General features: G+C 49.9%; 1 protein-coding gene across 1 annotated transcript; it reads left to right on the forward strand.

Annotated features, from left to right (window-relative positions):
* The first annotated feature begins 58 nt into the window (after nt 1-58).
* On the forward strand, nt 59-6,058 carry SIGMAR1 (sigma non-opioid intracellular receptor 1). The gene is made up of 4 exons (XM_054986700.1): nt 59-273; nt 1,308-1,508; nt 3,322-3,414; nt 3,501-6,058. Exons 1-4 carry the CDS (start codon nt 108-110, stop codon nt 3,725-3,727), a joined length of 687 nt encoding a protein of 228 aa, XP_054842675.1. The 5' UTR covers nt 59-107; the 3' UTR covers nt 3,728-6,058.
* Nucleotides 6,059-18,039: the final 11,981 nt, after the last annotated feature.

Genomic DNA, 18,039 nt, shown 5'->3' on the forward strand with positions numbered 1-18,039 from the left:
CATTGGCTGGCGCGCCTGAAGGCGGCCCTGCCTGCCCGCCCCGTGGAGCCTGCGCCGCCCGCCCGCCGCGCTCTCCTTCCCCTCCGGCGGCCGAGCGAGGCGGCGCGATGTGGTGGCCGAAGGGCTCCAGCTGGGCCGGGCGGGGCCTGCGCGCGGGGCTGGCGGTGGCGGGCCTGGCGCTGCTGGTGCAGGCGCTGCGCGGCTGGGCCGCCTCCGACCGCCGCTTCGAGTTCGACCCGGACGAGATCGCGCGGCTGGGCAAGCACCACGCCGGTGGGTGGGTGGGCCGGGCCGTCGCCCTTGGCGGCTGGGGAGGGAAAGGGTGGAGCGCGCAGGCGCGGGAACGTCTCTGGGCCCCCCTCGCGGGGTGGTTGTGGCACGTCGAGGGGTAGGGTGCCAACCTCCAGGTGGGAGCTGGAGATCTCCCGTTATGCTCCCGTTCCTGAATGTTCAGGAAAACTTCATGTACTTTTATTTCAGTCGTTTTTTTTTACGGGGAGGGGGGGGGGGTCTCCGGGAGCATGTCGCTGATGAGAGACTGAAGAGGGAGAGGGTGGCTGGCTGGAGGCCGAATCGTGCAGCCGTGGCCGGATTGGAATCAGGAGCTTGTTGAGTCCCTTTGCTGTGCTGGCTTGCAAATAAAATGTAAATGCTTATAAGTACAAACTGCCTTTTATTTGCCTCATGATTAATAGAGGCGGGATTTCTCAAAGACATTTTTGTTCTGGTTGAAAAAGCCTGCATGCCTCAAGCAGTCTCTGAACGGGCTAATTTTACGTTTCCTAGTGTCGTGTGGTCTCTCTCCTGGTTCCTAACTGGTAGCAAAACAAGTGTTCTTTTTCTACATAAAGAAGGCCTGTGGAACTCTTTGCCACACTCACATTAAACCATTGCTGTTTAGCTGCCTTTTAGCAACAACATAAAGGGGTCCTGTGGCACTTTCAAGAGATACAACATAAGATCACTTTTTTCAGATCTGTGTAATGGGTTGGTTGAAGGCAGATTTATTTATGTAAGAGATTATGAAGAAGACAAAATGTGAACAGCAGGGTCAAAGAATCATGAAACAAAGAGTGAGATGAGCCTGTGACTTGCTGTTAATATTTTTTTTGCTGCAGTATACTAACCAGCTACTATAACTTGATACTAAAGTGTTATTGATAGATTATGAACCAGTCTTCTAGAGTCGGAGGGAGACACATTCTGTTCACTTTTACCTGCTGTCTGCAGTCTCTGTTTCTTGAGGTGGCAAATTGTTCTTCTTGACACTGGACGGGGTTCAGCTGTGTCTGTGCTTTCTCCCACAGGCCTGGACCATGAACTCGCCTTCTCCAAGATCATTGTGGAGTTGCGCAAGAAGCACCCGGGGCACATACTGCCAGATGAGGACCTGCAGTGGGTGTTTGTCAACGCCGGTGGCTGGATGGGCTCTATGTGCCTGCTGCACGCCTCCCTCTCTGAGTATGTGCTGCTCTTTGGCACGGCTGTTGACACGGGGGGTCATTCAGGTAAGCCAGAGAAAAGTAGGCAGGGAAGCCAGGTGAGTCTGGTGTTGGGAGGAAGACGTTTCTTTGGCGCATCGGGGAGGCTCATCTTGACCTTTCCGGGTTCCGAGGTGGTTTGGGTCCCCATTTCAGCCACGGTGAGGTGCATTTGGATCTGGGTTCAAAGGACCCCTTGCTCGATGGGGCTGTCTCAACATTAGCTTATCATGCGTAAAACTGAGATGGGACCTTTGTGGACAACAAAAACAAGCAGAGGAAATGTTACGAGTTGTAGCCTTATGTGTTGTGGTAAGACAGGAAAATCCTGATGGCTTGGTACAGCCTTTCTTAGTCCTCTCTGCTTATTGTCCCATTTGCTCAGCCCTTCCATTGCCTAGGAAAGAACAATGGCTTGACTCTCCCGTAGAAAGATCGCCCAAATACAGCTGGTTGCTGACACACCTCAGTACCTCAGAGTGTTTTTCCAGGTGGATAGACACGTGTACAATTACATTGGGGAAGAAACGCCATTCTGTGGGTGAATTTAACTTTCTAGGAGCTGCAGGAGGGAGGGGCCAGTTCTGGAGTGGAATTTGATTGGAGGGAGAGCGAGTCAGTTGGTGGGGCGGGAGTTGAAAAGTTGACAGTTGGTGGCTGAGGTGAGGGAGGGGAGTGGCTCTGAGGGGAGTGGGAGGTTTGAGTTAAACCCCAGTAACAAAGTATCGTGCCTGCCCTATACAACATCCAGCTAGGGCAGGAGTATAGAGAAGGAGGGAGAGAGATTAGGGTCCCGCCCCCCCCCCCCCCGCCTTATGTTATATATTGTCTTCCGTTCACTGCATACTTGTCTGGGTGGAGTTATGATCTTAAATAAATTTTGTTGATTAATGAAGGAATGAAGACCCTCTGTTCCACATAGATCTCCAACCGCGTGGGTCCACTAGGAGGGGAGAGAGAGGTCAAGGAATACAAAGGGACGTAACCAGAGGGAGGTTAGGAGGCTGTCCCGCCTAACCGGAAACCCATCCAGGGACAGTTGTGGCAGCAACTACCCGGAGACAGGAAAGTGAGTCAGCCCCTTCAGGTGCCTGGCTATCCGGAAAGGGAGGGGTAGGCAGAGCGGGGTCTACCAGTGGGAGGAAAGGCCCCGATTTGCCACATACCTAAAGTCTAATCATGTAGAAGCCCATGCTGTTCCTGTACCATTGGCTCACTGCAAGCAGGGCCCATCAGAGGCTCAATATTTTGGGATGGCGTATGTGACTGCATTGAAGAATCTACCAGAGACAGCTAAAAACTCTGGCCAGTTGGGTCCGATGACAAAGGGTGCTTTACCTCTAGCAGCCAGTTTTTTCCTACTGTGCCATATCTGTAAGTCAGCCATTGAGTGGTATCTGTTCCTTGGCCGTTCTTGTGTTCCCTGCTGTTCCAACATCATGCTCACACAGTTTGAAAAAAAGACCAGAGGAGCAGTGGGGTTTTGTGCACGAGAGGAAAAGTGCGCTTCTTTCCGTAGAGCATCTTCTCCTCGTCTCTCTCCTTTCCTTACCATAGTGACCAGCGCTGAAGAACAAAGCCTCTGCGTTTGTCTGAAGCTGGAACGCTGGCATCCATGCCATCTTCTGGGCATGGAGCAGTGGGTAGTTGTGAATTTCCTGCATTGTTCAGGGGGCTGGACTAGGTGACCCTGGATGACCCTCCCAACCCTATGGTTCTATTCCCCGCAGCCCTAAAAAAAAAATGCAGGCGGTGCCATGAATTTCCAGCTGCAAACAGCTCTTCATTGACCCTTCACCCGGCTGCTACAAATGTCTTGATTCCATTTCCTCCTTCACAGGCCGCTACTGGGCTGATATTCACGACACTGTCATCTCGGGCACTTTTCGGCAATGGAAGGAAGGAACGACCAAAAGCGAAATCTACTACCCAGGTGAGCGGCACAGCTGTTGTCCGGTGAGGGGTTGGAGGGGGAACACCCTGGGTGAGACACTGAGTGCCCTCTGCTTGTCCGTTCAGGAGACACCATCGTCCACCGCTCCGGAGAGGCCACATCTGTGCAGTGGAGCGCTGGCACGTGGATGGTGGAGTACGGCCGGGGATTCATCCCCTCCACACTCGGCTTTGCCCTCGCCGACACAGTCTTCAGTACTCAGGATTTCCTTACGCTCTTCTACACTGTACGCGTTTATGTCAAGGGGCTGCTCCTGGAGGCCAGCACCTACTTCAGCAGTGGGGGCCACTGAGCACTTTCCCTTCCCCACCACCTCTTTTGGAACGGAAGGAGCTTCTCTCTCCCTGGGTCCCGTTGGCTGCATTGTGTCCCGGGAAGCCTGGTGCAGCTCACATGCCCTCACTCACCCAAATAAGGCTGGGAGGCCCACAGACCAAAGGAGGCAGCGGTATCTATTCCCAGATTACTGTCTCCGTAACGGAACGTTTCTCGCATATTTCTTTAAATAGGCATCCGCTGTCCTTACCTGCGTTTTGCAAGGGACTGACAGGATGTTCCCTTAGATGTGGAGCCAGGCTGTGTTAGAGAGAGACCCCATACCGTGATGCATTTCCACACACTGAGCCCTCCAGAGCTGCCCAAGAGGCAAGCCGGCAAGCTCTGCGACTGTGATCTCTCTTTTCTGTGTGTTGCGTTTCATTCCCACAGGAACGGAATGGGAGGTTATGCAGCAGCAGAACACAGAGGTCTGTTTGCACGACTGTGTAACGCAGACCGTTCCCGCTAAACTAGCTTTGTTCAAATGTTGAGACTGGAACAGCGCAGCCACGGGGAAAGAGCAGCACGATGGCCAAAAGTGCCGTGGGAGAAGCGGGGAGGGATAGGCCTGACCTCTCGCTTGTGTGGCTTGTGTCAGACCTGCTTACATAGTTCCCAGGGAGGGACTGTTTTGCATTCTGCTTCCTGTGTAGGTAGCCAGCAAGCCTCCCCCTCCTATGGAAATAGACCCCCCGTGGCCTGCAAGTTCTGCTCTCCTTGGCCCTGGTTGGTCAACTTGGAACGTGTTGCTGTGGCGAAGCTCTCTGGATCAGTCCCAGCTGTGGGACAGCTAGCCTTTGGGGTCTGAGTTTGTCCCGTGGTTTTCCCTGTATGTCTTAACGTGCACTAGGGACAATCAGCCTCTCCCAAGCCTGACGAGGAGGTGAGGGGATTTAGCAGGGCCAAAGATGGGGAGGAAATCTCCCTCCAGCCCTTCATCAAGGTGGGTTGCACGTTCTCCAAGGACCTCATCCGTCCGAGGGCCACCATCCATCGCCTTAACCTAGAGCCTTATTCCGGTGGCCTCTTCAGCTATGCACGCATGGATATACGTATATACCTCCTGGTGTCGATACCTTTAACGGAGGGGGGCCATTGCTCCCAGGGGAAGGACAATGGCTGCCCACCTTGCTTGGACCCCCTCCCCCTTTCTTCTTCCGCAGATGCCAGCGATCTCTGCCTCCTCCCCCAGCCTCTTGCTCTCTGCACCTGATGTCTGCGTTGTCCGATAGCTTGCTTACTATGCAGGAGAAACCCTCCGTCCTGCCTCCCTCCCCAGTCGGAAGCCTCTTTGGTAGTTGGGGCAGTCCAAAATACAAGAGGGTGCAGAAGTTCTCTCTCTGCCAGACTCAGCTTCTGCAAGCCTCTGAACCTTTTTTTTCCCCTCCAAAAATAATTCCCAGGGTAGGTCAAGCAGTCCTAGCATGGCCTTTCCGATCTCCCTGTTGTTTGGACTTCTTTTTTCTTAAATGTTGTTGAAAGCAGGCAGGATGTTGGTCTTCCCCTCAGACCCTCCTGCCTGATCGTTCACAGTGGTTCTTGCACTTTCTGATGACTGGCTACGCTTCCTGAAACTGCTCTTGATTTGCATTCAGGGAAATAGCAGTGGGATTTCAGCAGTTCTTGATGTTCAGTTGGGAAACAGAAAGGAGTTGGGCTGGGGGGCAGGCATCCTCGGTGGCAGCTGGCTGCACGCACATGCCTTCTCTCCCCCCTCTTAGTATGGGCACAGGGCGCGAGGTTGCCCTTCCTAGGCCATGCTGACTGGCAAACGACCAACTCCGCTCCTTCAGGGAAGAGCCATGTAGGTAGAGCTCTTAGCGGGATCTCCTAGGTGCTGTACTGTGATGTACCATCTCTATAGTCTGTCTAATACCCCCGCAGCAAAGGGACAGTTTCCCCAGTCGTTGCTGCTGACTGGCATTCTTGGAACCCAGAAGGACAGAGCTTTCTGTTTCTTTTGGGGCTGAGCTTTCTTTGTTTGGATCAGAAACCAGTGTTGGATTTCAGAGAGCTGCCTTTTTTTGCAAGCCACCTATGTTTCAGCTTCTGCTGTCCCAGGGGGGCTGGCGTTAGCCGCTCGCTGAAGGTGGCTTGGAATTTGCCACCTCCTTGGCGCAGTAGCCTCGGAACCATCTGCCAAATGTCTAGCATGTACCCAGTTTCTGTCTCTCAGATGCAATAATTGTGGCTCCTTTACGCCTCTGATTTCGGCCCGTTTGCCACCTCATCTGTGAAAAGAGATCAGTGTTATTCTTTGACAAAAGAAGAAATATAATGGACCAGGAATAAACCTGCCATGGTGCCTGTGTGTCTGTGTTTATTATTTTTCCCAGTGAAAACCCTCCCAAGTTAGAACTTGCAGTAGTTTATAGTATCTGTTTACATTTTCAAAAATTATAGATCATTCTTTAGTTTAAGGGGGAAAGTAACCAAAGATGCTTAGCCCAAAAAATACAAATTGCACAGAGCAACTGGTACAAAATAAGTTTTACACCTGGCACAATTTAAAAATTACAGCAGCGTAAGAGCCAGAAGGCATTAAAATCTAGAAACCGAGCTTGGATTTCTGTCCTCTGGCAAAGGCATCTTTCCCCCCAGTTTCTCAAACTGCAAGGGCCCGAGACCGAAGCTGTGGCTTGGGGAGGGAGTTCTGGAGTTGTTGCGCACACAAGGAGGCCCTTTCACATGCCCACGCGGGTGGAACACGGAGCAGGACCTCCCCAACTAGGCTCAGGTGGTGGAGGAGGCTCTTGAAATACCCAGGTCCAGGGCTTTTTTTCAGCTGGAACGCGGCGGGACGGAGTGGACTCATCCCTTACTCGAGCCAGGGCCTGACAACAGGCTTTCCCCCTTGTGAACAGGAATGCCATGCAAAATATAACGCGCCGTGTGGCGCGGAGGGCAGTCTAAACTCTCCTCTGTTTGGAGATCGGGGCAAGGCCACCGACCATGTGACCATTTTTGCCAAGGGCAATTTAAACTTAAAAAACTCCCCCCTTGTTCCCGCTGACCCAAAGTGACGTCCTTGTGCAGTCCTGAGTTCCACCACCTCTTTTCCCAGAAAAAAAGCCCTGCCTAGGTCCCATACCAAGAGGTTAGAAATGGCACGCTGGCCAGGAAACACATGTCAAGTGGGACCAAATGTGTTCAGAGCTGTTGATAATTGAGAGCCAACGGGCTGCTTGAGGATTCTTTGGGGGCATGTGTGGGGTAGGTTTCTCTTCAGGCCACTGGCTGGTTTTCAGGTTGCTGAGTGCCCCATGTAGCAAGACCCACCAGACCTGAATCTGGGCCCGAAACCTGGTTTGCAGAGGGCCTTTAATGTGGAGCAGAAGCACTTTTTCTCACCCGCCCACCCCCATTTGGAGCTTTGGTTCGGGTTACGTTTTCCATGGCATTCCAGCTCACGAGGGGGAAAGCCTGTTGCCAGGCCCTGGCTCGATTTGAGTAAGGGATGAATCCGCTGCAAATAAGCAAGCTGCATGTTTTAGCTGAACGGTGTGTTTTGCTTTTGGAGAACTTAACAGGGACGAAGGAGAGGTGTTGAAATTCCCCTGTCCAGGAGAGGAGAAATAAGTAGACAAGCATGTGGGGGAAATAAAACCCTTACTTGGGCTAAGAGCCCATAAGCAACTTTGAGCCCTTCTGCAGAAAAGACCAGTCTTGCTCATCTTCAGGTACGGAGGTCACTCGGTGTTCGTGTTCAGCAGCCGATGTACCGCTTGAACGCCTTCGAGAACTCCTTGACACTCATATGGTCACCACGGCCTGTGTGAATTTGTTCCGAAGGTTTCTTAGTAGTAGCAGCTCATCTTCCTTGACACTCGGCTCACGGGATCCCTAACTGCTCCTTTGCTTTCCCGGGCCCTTTTTCAGAGTGGAACAAGAGTCTTGAGGCAAAGGCTGCCCTGTTTGGAAGCCAGGCACAGTGTGGGACTGGTTGGAGGTGCTGAGGTGGGTTCAGAATAGAACCCTTTTCCTTCGTTTGCTGGGCAGTTAATCACAGGGCCTTCTTTACATGATTTGAGGATTCTGGAAAAGTCCATTTGATGCCTTGGCAAATGTAATTGTTATGTGTATGTTCCCATCACCTTTTTAAAAAGTTATTGTGTCCAAATTTAGCATCCCAACAGGTACCAAATACCCTCTGTTCTCACCTTGTTAGCGCAGTTTATGCACTGGAGTCTCTTGATCCATCTGTGTAGAGCTTCCTGATAACATTCAGCATCTCTTGCCAATGAAACATCACACTGCAAGCACGCAGCCTGCCTCTCAAGGTGCCCTCTTGCGGCTTCTCGCCTGAAGAAGCCATCTGTTCATCCCAGGGTTGGCAGTCCTTGCTTGCTGTAAACAGAGGAGAACCTTGCTGCATTAAGACTTTGAGAGTTATGTCGCTTTATTACTTTGGCAACTGAGCCAAAAAAGAATCATTTCTGAGGCCAAGATGCAGATCTTCCCAGATGCCAAAGACTTGTGTTCACCCCAGATGCCCTGTGTGATGTAAAGAAACATTGCTCTGGTTTTGTGAAAATGCGGCTCGCTCTTACGGCCTTAACCTAGCGCTTATAAAAAGAGGTTGGTCAGGGTTATGGCTTCGTTCCTGAGCAGTGGCTAAGCTAAGAAGCCGTTGGTGACGTGGGCTCTGCTGAATAAGCATTTGAAGAGCTCTCATGTGAAGTAGAACCTGTAGTCCATCTAGTCGGGAATTGCACAATCCAACGCAGAGAAAGGTCTTTCCCACCTTCTGCAGCACCCGGAAATCCTTCCACATGAGGTGATGGCGCCTGAGCCTGGGGCGTTGTGCATGTAAAGTAGAAGTCCTGGCCCCTCCCTTTGGTTCTGGAAGATCTGGAAAACGATGGAGCAGGTGGGACCACGGAGAAAGTTATTGTGTACTAGTTCTGTTTCCCGGACTTCTGGGGAGTATCGAAAACGTTGAGCCTCAGATCTCTCCTAACAGAGGACTCGGTGGCCTCACGTCTTAGCAGCAGGAGCCACCCAAAGCCAAAATAAGAGTTGATGTGTACTTAGAGCAGCAGGATTTGAGTCCAGTGGCACCTTAAAGAGCAAGATTTTTAGAATGTAAGTTTTCAAGAGCCTGACTCTTAACCAGTCGGGGTCCAAAGAAGGGAGCTCTGACTCTCGAAAACTTGCACCCTGGAAATCTAGTTGGTTTCCAATTTGCCACTGGACTCAAATCCAGCTGTTCTACTGCAGACCAACACGACTGCCCACCTAAAACTATCTTCATGTATACTTGGAGGACTCCTAGAGAAGTAAGGGGCTGGGGAGGGGACTGAAATTTTCAGTGGGAAACTCATTATTTTTTCCCCTGAAGCCTTTTTTCTCATTTTTCAAATGGAACATTTGGAGATTTTGAGGGAGCACTAAAAAGAAACTCCTTTGAAATATAAAATGCTTCTGAAGGTAGGGTTCTTCAGTCTCAAAATGTACAGCATGAAAAAGTGAGGGCTTTTTCAGTATTTCCAGTTGAAAAAACTGGGAAATTGAAGCACTGAGAAAGCCTATGATTTTTTTTTTTAAGCTACTGAGGAATACCTGGTCTTTGCAAATCATGCTGCTCATTCCAAATGTATGGCATGAAAAATCTTTTGAGGACTTTCAATTTTTCCAGTTGAAAAACTGGTAAAGTTAGGGGAGCACTGAAAAACAAAATCTTATATTGTAGAAAAATTCAAGATTATCAAGATTTTTTGTTATCATGTAAGGAATTTTTGGACAGCCCATACACTATAATGTATTTAATACACAACTCACCCAGAGTGCAGTGTTTACAATGTTACCAAGTTTAGCTTAATATCCAAACAGGCTGGCAGTCCAACCTGTTGTGACTCTCGGAGAGTTTGTCCGAATAATATGCACTTCCTTTTGCTTTACTACAAAAAAATTGTTTTCTGCCTTGTAACTTTTATTTTTCTTACCTTTCAGATAGCAAAATATGAGAGCTGTGGTAGCATAGGGTGCAGCAGTCAAAGAGCCTTTTACTAGAGAAGGATTTATTTATAATACATCTGCAGCCTATTTTCCTCCCAATTAATGGCTAGCCCAAGTGAGCCTGATCTCATCAGATCTCAGAAGCTAAGCAGGATCAGCCTTGGTTAGTAATTGGATGGGAGACCTCCAAGGAAGACCAGGGTTGCAGAAGCAGGCAGTGGCAAACCACGTCTATTAGTCTCTCGCCATGAAAACCCCATCATGGCTTGCTCTAAGTCAACCCTGACTTGAGGGCTGTCTCCATCACCAATGGGCTGCAAAGTGGTTTGAAATACTTCAAGTTAAAAATAATCCACAAGAAGAAGAAGGGAACTTTAACTCTCAAAAGCTTATACCCTGAAAATCTTGTTGGTCTCTAAGGTGCCTCTGGGTTCAAATCCTGCTGTCTTAATCCATATAACTGCAAATAGAAAAAATTGACTGACCTCCACGCTTGAATCAAGTTACCCATGGAACTAGCATAGCAATTTAGACAATGACATCTCCATAGGTGAATGTCATTGGACTGGGGGAAATATTCTGTTGGAAGTGATAGGTACAGCACTGCTTGTTACGATATTTTGGCCACCCGTACTAAGATTAGTACTGACAAAGAGAACTGTGATTCTCGAAAGCTCATGCTGCAATAAAGTTGGTTAGTCTTAAAGGTGCTACTGGACTCTTTTTGATTTTGCTACTACAGGCTAACACGGCTAACTCCTCTGGATCCAGTACTAGGATTAGTTTCTGACTTGACAGAGTGTCACCTACCACTGGATCCTATACCCATTTTACTATGCCAGCTGGAACATGAAATTGGGTGTACTGATTCAGAATGAGTTGTGGGTCTGTTAATTGGTTGCTAGATCACAGCAAAATGGTGGTAAGAGGAAGGGAGCTTTGACTCTTGAAAGGTCATACCTGGAAATCTAGTTGGTCTTTGAGGTGCTACTGGACCTGAATCTGGCTCAACAGATTATTAAATCTGAATCTGGAGTATGGCCTGTTGGACAAAGTCCATATGGGATTGCAGCAAATGACTTAGTAGCGTGCAGTTTACACAGACGGGTATGAAAATATGACAAATTTCAAGACAAGCTATATTCTTCAAAATACATGAGATGAATGTTTGATATTGATGTTTCCATATGTTTCAGTTCTGTAATTCTAACTTTCCAATAAAGTTTTACTTAAAGGAAAGGTGTAGCGTCAACTTCTCTCTCCGCTGAGATTCAGCAGGTGGTGCTAGAGTTCTGTTTTGCGGTACATGAGGCTGTCGCTGTCTCGTGTTTCTTTCACGTGTGGTTTCCATACCCTTTTAAGGAACTGGATCCTTAACATCAACACTCAACAAACCAGGATACACCGCAGTTCTTGGAGGGGGGCACAGAGAAAGGCCATTTTAAGTTGTAATTTTTATTTTAAATAGTTGTGGCACCTTAGAAATGAAAAAAAAATCCATTTCAGCATAAGCTTTTCTGGTTTGCTTCGGATGCAACATGCGGATCATCACTGTGCTGTTCTTTTATGTAGGACTGTAAAGAAAAAAAATAAAGAGGGTCTAAGGGCCACGATGTGCAGGGTGAAATGTAACTATTTAAAATTCATATCCAAACAAGAGTACACACACACATACTAAGAGTGCAATCCTAAACAGAATTTCTCCAGTCTAAGCTGGGGGAGATGGAAATGTACTGATAGATGAATTATACATTTCACAGGCTGGCCTCTAGGAGGGGCTGTGGCTCAATGGCAGAGCATCAGCTTGGCATGCAGAAGGTCTGAGGTTCAATCCCCAACATCTCCAGTGAAAGGGACCAGGTAGGAGGTGACGTGAAAGACCTGGAAAACCTGGAGACCCGCTGCCAGACTGAGAAGATAATACCGGCTTTGGTGGACCCGTGGTCTGATTCGGTACAAAGCAGCTTCATGTGTTGGAAGAGGTCTAGTTGGCACAGCAACACGAAGCACTAAAGGCTTTGTTATTATGGGATGGCTGCCTGTGCACAGCATTTAATGCAAACAGTGGACTCCCCCATAGCAAAGCTCCCTCCTGAAAACAATTCCAAGCAGGTCTCAGAAGAGGCGGGATGCCCATTTTCTAGTGAAAGATGCGTCCTCCTCTTCCTCGAGGGGAACTGAGGATAGAATCTTTGCTCCCATTACGCATTCAGCCTACCGAAGGTTTGATAGAACTTCTAAGTTAGCTGGTTCAGATCCAACGGGCCCACTTGCCTCTTTGCACACAGGCTTTATTCGTCGTAATGGTTCTGGTGTGTTGGTGGGGGACGAGCCAGAGACGCTCATTCTGGGCTCAGAGGTTCATTCTGGGCAGCTCATTCCACACACCCCGTGCTCAAAGGCTCTCTTTGAGCTCATCCACAAGCTCTCTGTAGCTCTCCTGACGGTGGAGAAGTGAGGAGGAGTGATGGAGCATCATAGGGCTTTTCAAAAATTGGTAATTGTCGCGTCACTCGCACGCTTTAGTGTTACAATGCTACCGAGATTGCCCACTCAGGGAAAGGGAGACCAAAAAAGCACTCCGGGTCGGCACAGCCGGGGAAAGGACAGCTCTGGGAAGGGGGGTGGGTGGGCAAGGAAAAATAGCAGGATCTTTCAAATGTACACTTTCTAGGGCTGCCAGGACCCCTTGCCCTCTGGTGGGACGGTGGGTACCCCGTGCTCGCCCTGCACGTGTGCAATGTCACTTCTGCTGATGTCAGTTCCGGGCGACGTCATCGTGCAGGTGCAGGAGCACGCACACGCTTTGCAGCGGGCCAATTTGGGCCTCAAGTGGGCCCGATTCAGCCTGTTTGGGGCCCAAATTGGCCCACTGAAAAGCACAGGAGTGCTCTTGGGGGGTGATGCGATGATGTCACTCCCGGGAAGTGATGTTGTGCCACCCTGGAAGTGCACACGGGAACCCCCTTCCTGTGCCTCCCCCCCTCCATGAGAGATAGCAGAGGGTGGGAGCAGAGGACTGGTAGCCTTAGCATTTTCCCATCCACACTGGGATGCAGTCTTTATAATAATAATAACTGCGCTTATATTCCACTCTTCTAGACAAATTAGTGCCTCACCCAGAGCGGTGAACACCTTAGTGTTATTATCCCCACAATACAGCTGGGGAGCTGGCAGGGCCAGATCTAGGGGCCAGATCTAGGGCGACTTCCATGACATCATCACACAGGGAAGAGCGTGCTGCAGAGTTGGTGGAGGGAGCGCGGGGGGCTGGGAAGCCGCCCACACCATTCACCTGCCCCTCAGGACAGGGGGCAGCCGGCCGCCCCCTGTCCTGCAGGGCAGGTGAATGACACGGGTGGCCTCCCAGCCCCCTGCGCTGCCACCCACATGCTCCCAGCGGCTGGCAGCTGCACCCGGCACCCCCTCTTTGGCAGTGCCAGGGGCAGACTACCCCCCCTGCCCCCCCGTTGACTGAGATTAGGGAGCAGAGATGGGACAAAATGTCCACGTGGAAGCAAACAAAGAATGGCAAGCCTGTGACCCTTCGAAGGTGTGAAGTGCACTGAGATTTACCTCAACGACTACGGTGGACTAAAAACCTAGTGGCACCTCAAGGACTAACAACATTTATTTTAATATGACCAGGGCTTTTTTTCTGGGGAAAGAGGCGGTGGAAGTCAGTGGTGGAACTCAGGACCGCACAATGATGTCACTTTGGGTCAGCTGGAACAAGGCGGGAGTTTTTTAAAGTTTAAATCGCCCTCTGTGAAAATGGTCACATGGCCGGTGGCCCTGCCCCCTGATCTCCAGACAGTGGGGAGTTTAGATTGCCCTCCGCACCAAGTGGCCATCTAAACTCCCCTCTGTCTGGAAATCAGGAGGCAAGGCCACTGGCCATGTGACCACTTTCAAGAGGTGCTGTAGTTCCAGCAGGGTGGGGGAAACTTGCAAAGAGATAGAAATATTAAGGGAAATACTTGATTCCACTTTGATTTGGAAAAATCCCAAAAGCAAAAAAGGACAATATTGTGGGTGAGACCAGCCAGATGGTAGTGTGTATTGTGAACATGGTAGTGAAAGCGCACTCCTGTCCATGACTGATACTGTGCCTAGACTGATCAAATAGATGTGAATTGAGGCCTGTCCTCTTCCTCTCCTCCAATCAGGAAAAAGATTCCCCTTAAAACTGAACGAGGTCCACCGAGAGAGCAAGTGGGGGCCTAGCAGTGGGGTAGTAGAATCACCCCTTGATCCGTGACAGGATCTTTGGTGTATATATTTAGCCTCTGAGGGACAAGCCTCCTCCAGACCCCACAAGGGGTCTGTCAAGGGCGATGCTGCTATACATACACCTGCTAGCTTTCCCCAGCCCTTCAGAAGGTCTCAGCAGGCTTTAACTGCTTATTTTTGCAGTTATAAAGCTTTGGCACTCATCCTGCCTCCTGTCTGGTTCCTCTCACAGGAATTAGAGTGACATCTGCACTCCAGATGTGGAAGCCGTTTAAGATGCTGCATGGTGCCAGATGTGCAGTGACAGTTTGAATCGGTGTAATTCCTACTGGATTGCAAATCCAAGCGCTGAAGTGGTCCAGCAATCGCAACTTTAGAGCTGTGAGGCGGGACCTCTTTATCAAGCGGCTGATCTCCAGTCTTTTGTCGGTCCTGATTCCATAGAGGGGAGCCCCAAATTCATGCTTCCCCCCACTTTTCCTTTTATGTCCTCTGATGTGAAAAAAACAGGCAATCTCAGAAGAACTGTCTTAATTCATGCGCACGCACCAGAGTTCATCTGCACCATGATCCCTTCTTAATATTCTGGTATTTAGCTAATGCAGCTGCAGCGATTACCTTAGCAAGGAGGAGAAAGGTGCAGGTGAGGGGAAAACTTGAACCCTTTTCTCCCCCTGTATTTTCTCATTGGAAAAAGCCACTTCTGAGCTGCTTTTACCGCCCCCCGCTTCAGAAAACGAATGCATTGCTTTGCAGCAAGGCTTGTAGGATGACTGCTTGCTTTGCTGCTATCCTGGCTCATATTTTGGGCTGTCTTCATATGTTGATTTATCTGACAGATCTATGATTAAACGTTTTGAGAAGCACCTGAGGACTGGATTTGTTCCATGGGTAGAGAATGGCACTGTATGGCTTGCATGTGGCAACATTCCTGCAAAGAGGACGATAGGCAGAACTGAGCTGGGAGCACGTGGGGGGCCCAGCAGTGGGGTAGTAGAATCACCCCTTGATCCGTGACAGGATCTTTGGTGTATATATTCAGCCTCTGAGGGACAAGCCTCCTCCAGACCCCACAAGGATCGCCATTGGTCTGCAAAAAAAAAAGGTCTTGTGGCACCTGAATGATGTTTATTGTGGCCTAAGAACATGTGGACTCAGCAGGGCCTGCTTAAGGTTGCCAACCTCCTGGTAGGGCCGGGATCTGCTGAAATTACATCTGATCTGCAGACTGGAGAGATCACTTCCACTGGAGGAAACGGCTGCTTTGGAGGGTGGATTATAAAGCATTAGAGCCAGAGTGGTGTAGTAGCATGAGTGATAGAGTCAGATCTGGGAGACACAAGTTCGATTCCCCGCTCTGCCACAAAAGCTTGCTGGGTGACCTTGGACCAGTCATATACTCCCAGCCTTACCTATTCAAAGGGGAAATATGGAAGAGAGGAGAATTAAGCAAGCCACCTTGGGTTCCCACTGGGGAGAAAGGGTATAAATGAAGTAAATTAAAAATAAAATAAATGATGAGGTCCATCCCGTCCCAAACCCAGCCTTGCCCAGGCTCCATCCCAGATCTCCCGGAACTGCCCAAGTTGGCAACCCTCAGCCTGCTTCATCAGGGGAATCTCATCCCCCAAAGGTCACACTGCTGTCTCAAAGGTGCCTCAAGCCCTCCCAGCCCTTCAGGCATGTTTCTCCTCTTCCAGTTGCTGCAACAGGAACTGTTGTGACCCCTTAGTTTTGAAGGACAAAGGCAACTTCTCCGGCTCGAGTGCCAAAGCAAACCCCGACCTGCACAGGTCTGTCTTCAGAAGCCGCTTACAGAAGACGATGCTGCCATGAAGGGGCGACAGGCAAAAGTTGACAGAGGTGGGGCTGGGTCTCTTCTTTTCCTTTTCCAAGTGAGCGCGAGATGTGAAGCTGATGTCAAAGCCGAATACTCAAAAGTTAAAGTAAATCGATGTTGATTTGCATTCCTGTGCAGCGGATTCTGCGCTGCCCGATAGATCGATGGGCGCTTCATTCCTTCAGCAAAGAGTTGCTCAAACATAGTTTAAACAAAATAGATATAGCGATTGCAAGTAACTAGAAGCTGCGGCTTTTGAAATCTTATCACCCCGCCTGCTGGGAACTTCTCCCAGGGCCCCTGCGCAAGGCCCGATCTATCCTATTGATCGTAATAGGTGACACTAATTAATAAACAGAGAAGCTAATGAATGCCACAGCTGGCCCGTTGTCCATCAGAACTTCCAACTGGTATCTCATAATTACAAAGGCCTTTCGTGGAAAGGATCCAGTTGGATTAATTAAAAGCCCTGAAAGGAAGCGTCGAGAACTCGAGGCCTCAAGCATTCCAATTAGGGCTTCGCAAAAAGTTTCTCGAGTTTGTCTTTCAGAGCAGAATTTGGAGTCCGAGGCCAAAAAATACGGCGGAATCCATAGCCCATTTTTCATCATGTTCTCCATCAGAACACTTCTGACTCTCTTAAGACTTCCCAGTTCATAGCTTCGTCCAGGGCTTTTTTTCAGCTGGAACGTGGGGGAACGGAGTTCCGGAACCTCTTGAAAATGGTCACATGGCTGGTGGCCCCGCCCCCTGATCTCCAGGCAGAGGGGAGTTGGAGGGGAGTTAGATTGCGCAGAGGGCAATCTCAGCTCCCCTCTGTCTGGAGATCAGGGGGTGGGGCCTCCAGCCATGTGACCATTTTCTCCCAGGGCAACCCACTGAGTTCCACCACCTCTTTTCCCAGAAAAAACTCTGAGCTGCCATGCTGCACCCCCCTCTGGGTGTCAATCTAACTGGCTGTGCTGAAACGTATTTTCCGGATTTGTGCGTGGCAGCAGTGGGCAGAGCCATTAAAATGGCTCAGGAGGAAGCCAAACCAAGGATCTCCTGGGGTGTCCAAACACTTGTAATGAATGTGGACTCCCCCATCTCCCACACCCTGCTGTTACTGCCTGGGCCAGAGGTAAATGGCCTCTTTGGCATTACAATCCCTGCCAGGGCTCAGCTGGGCTTGATTTTGGCTACCTGCACTCTATCACCCTATTGAGAAACTCCCCAGCAAGTTAAGAGGCCCGTTGGTCCCTGGTGCTTAATCTTAAAGCGTAGGGGTTCCCCCCCCCCCGCCGCCCATTCCCATCTGCTGGGTTATTTGTTTATTAAGAGCTTGCAGTGTTCATTCCACTTGCAGTCCTGTTTTCCTACAGCACAAGGTCCATTCCCCTGACGCAAGAGGCTCTCCTTCCAACAGAGGAAGGCTCCCAGCCTCAGAGCCAAGCATCACAGCTAGCAGGACAGAATCAAAAGCTCCACCTCCACCTGTTAACACTGGCTTTCATTGGATTTGAACATGTGAAACATGATTTCTAAGTTGGCGGTTGCCAGGGCTTTTTTTCTGGAAAAAGAAGTGGCGGAACTCAGTGGTGGAACTCAGGACCGCACAATGACGTCACTTTGGCTCAGCTGGAACAAGGGGGGAGTTTTTTAAAGATTAAATCACCCTCGGAGAAAATGGTCACATGGCCGGTGGCCCCGCCCTCTGATCTCCAGACATAGGGGAGTTTAGATTGCCCTCTGCGCCAGCGGCGTGGAGGGCAATCTAAACTCTTCTCTGTCTGGAGATAAGGGGGCGGGGCCACCAGCCATGTGACCATTTTCAAGAGGTGCCACAACTCCGTTCCACTGTGTTCCAGCTGAAAAAAAGCCCTGGCGGTTGCTAACAAAGCTCAGCCAAGTCAGGTTCAGGTTTAAGAAAACTGCACAGGGGAGGCATAAGCTGTGCTATGGATCTAAATTCAGCCCCTGTGAATGTTGGACCTGAGATCCCAGTGAAGAACCTTCAAATCATCTGGTCCCAAACACAACCCGGGGACTTTTTGATGTGTGACAAGAGTTCATTTAAGTCAACTACAAGCTCCCTGTGAGACTTTCTCAGTGCCCCTTGGCTCTACCTACCTCCCATTGTCGTCGTAAAGACAAAATGGAGGGAGAGCCATGTATGTTGTGCTAAGCTCCTTGGATGAAGGGCAGGATAAAATGCATTAACAGGGTCTCTGTTTCCTTTCTAGTGCAAACAATTGATGCAATCCTAATTTAGT

The sequence above is a fragment of the Eublepharis macularius genome, chromosome 8, assembly GCF_028583425.1.
Source record: "Eublepharis macularius isolate TG4126 chromosome 8, MPM_Emac_v1.0, whole genome shotgun sequence".
Taxonomy (NCBI): domain Eukaryota; kingdom Metazoa; phylum Chordata; class Lepidosauria; order Squamata; family Eublepharidae; genus Eublepharis; species Eublepharis macularius.

Excerpts from the sequence above, each read along its gene's own strand:
- SIGMAR1 (XM_054986700.1), top strand. The coding sequence starts at position 108 with ATGTGGTGGCCGAAGGGCTCCAGCTGGGCCGGGCGGGGCCTGCGCGCG. Across the intron at positions 274-1,307 it reads GCTGGGCAAGCACCACGCCG|GCCTGGACCATGAACTCGCC; the intron begins GTGGGTGGGTGG and ends TTTCTCCCACAG. Across the intron at positions 1,509-3,321 it reads TGACACGGGGGGTCATTCAG|GCCGCTACTGGGCTGATATT; the intron begins GTAAGCCAGAGA and ends CCTCCTTCACAG.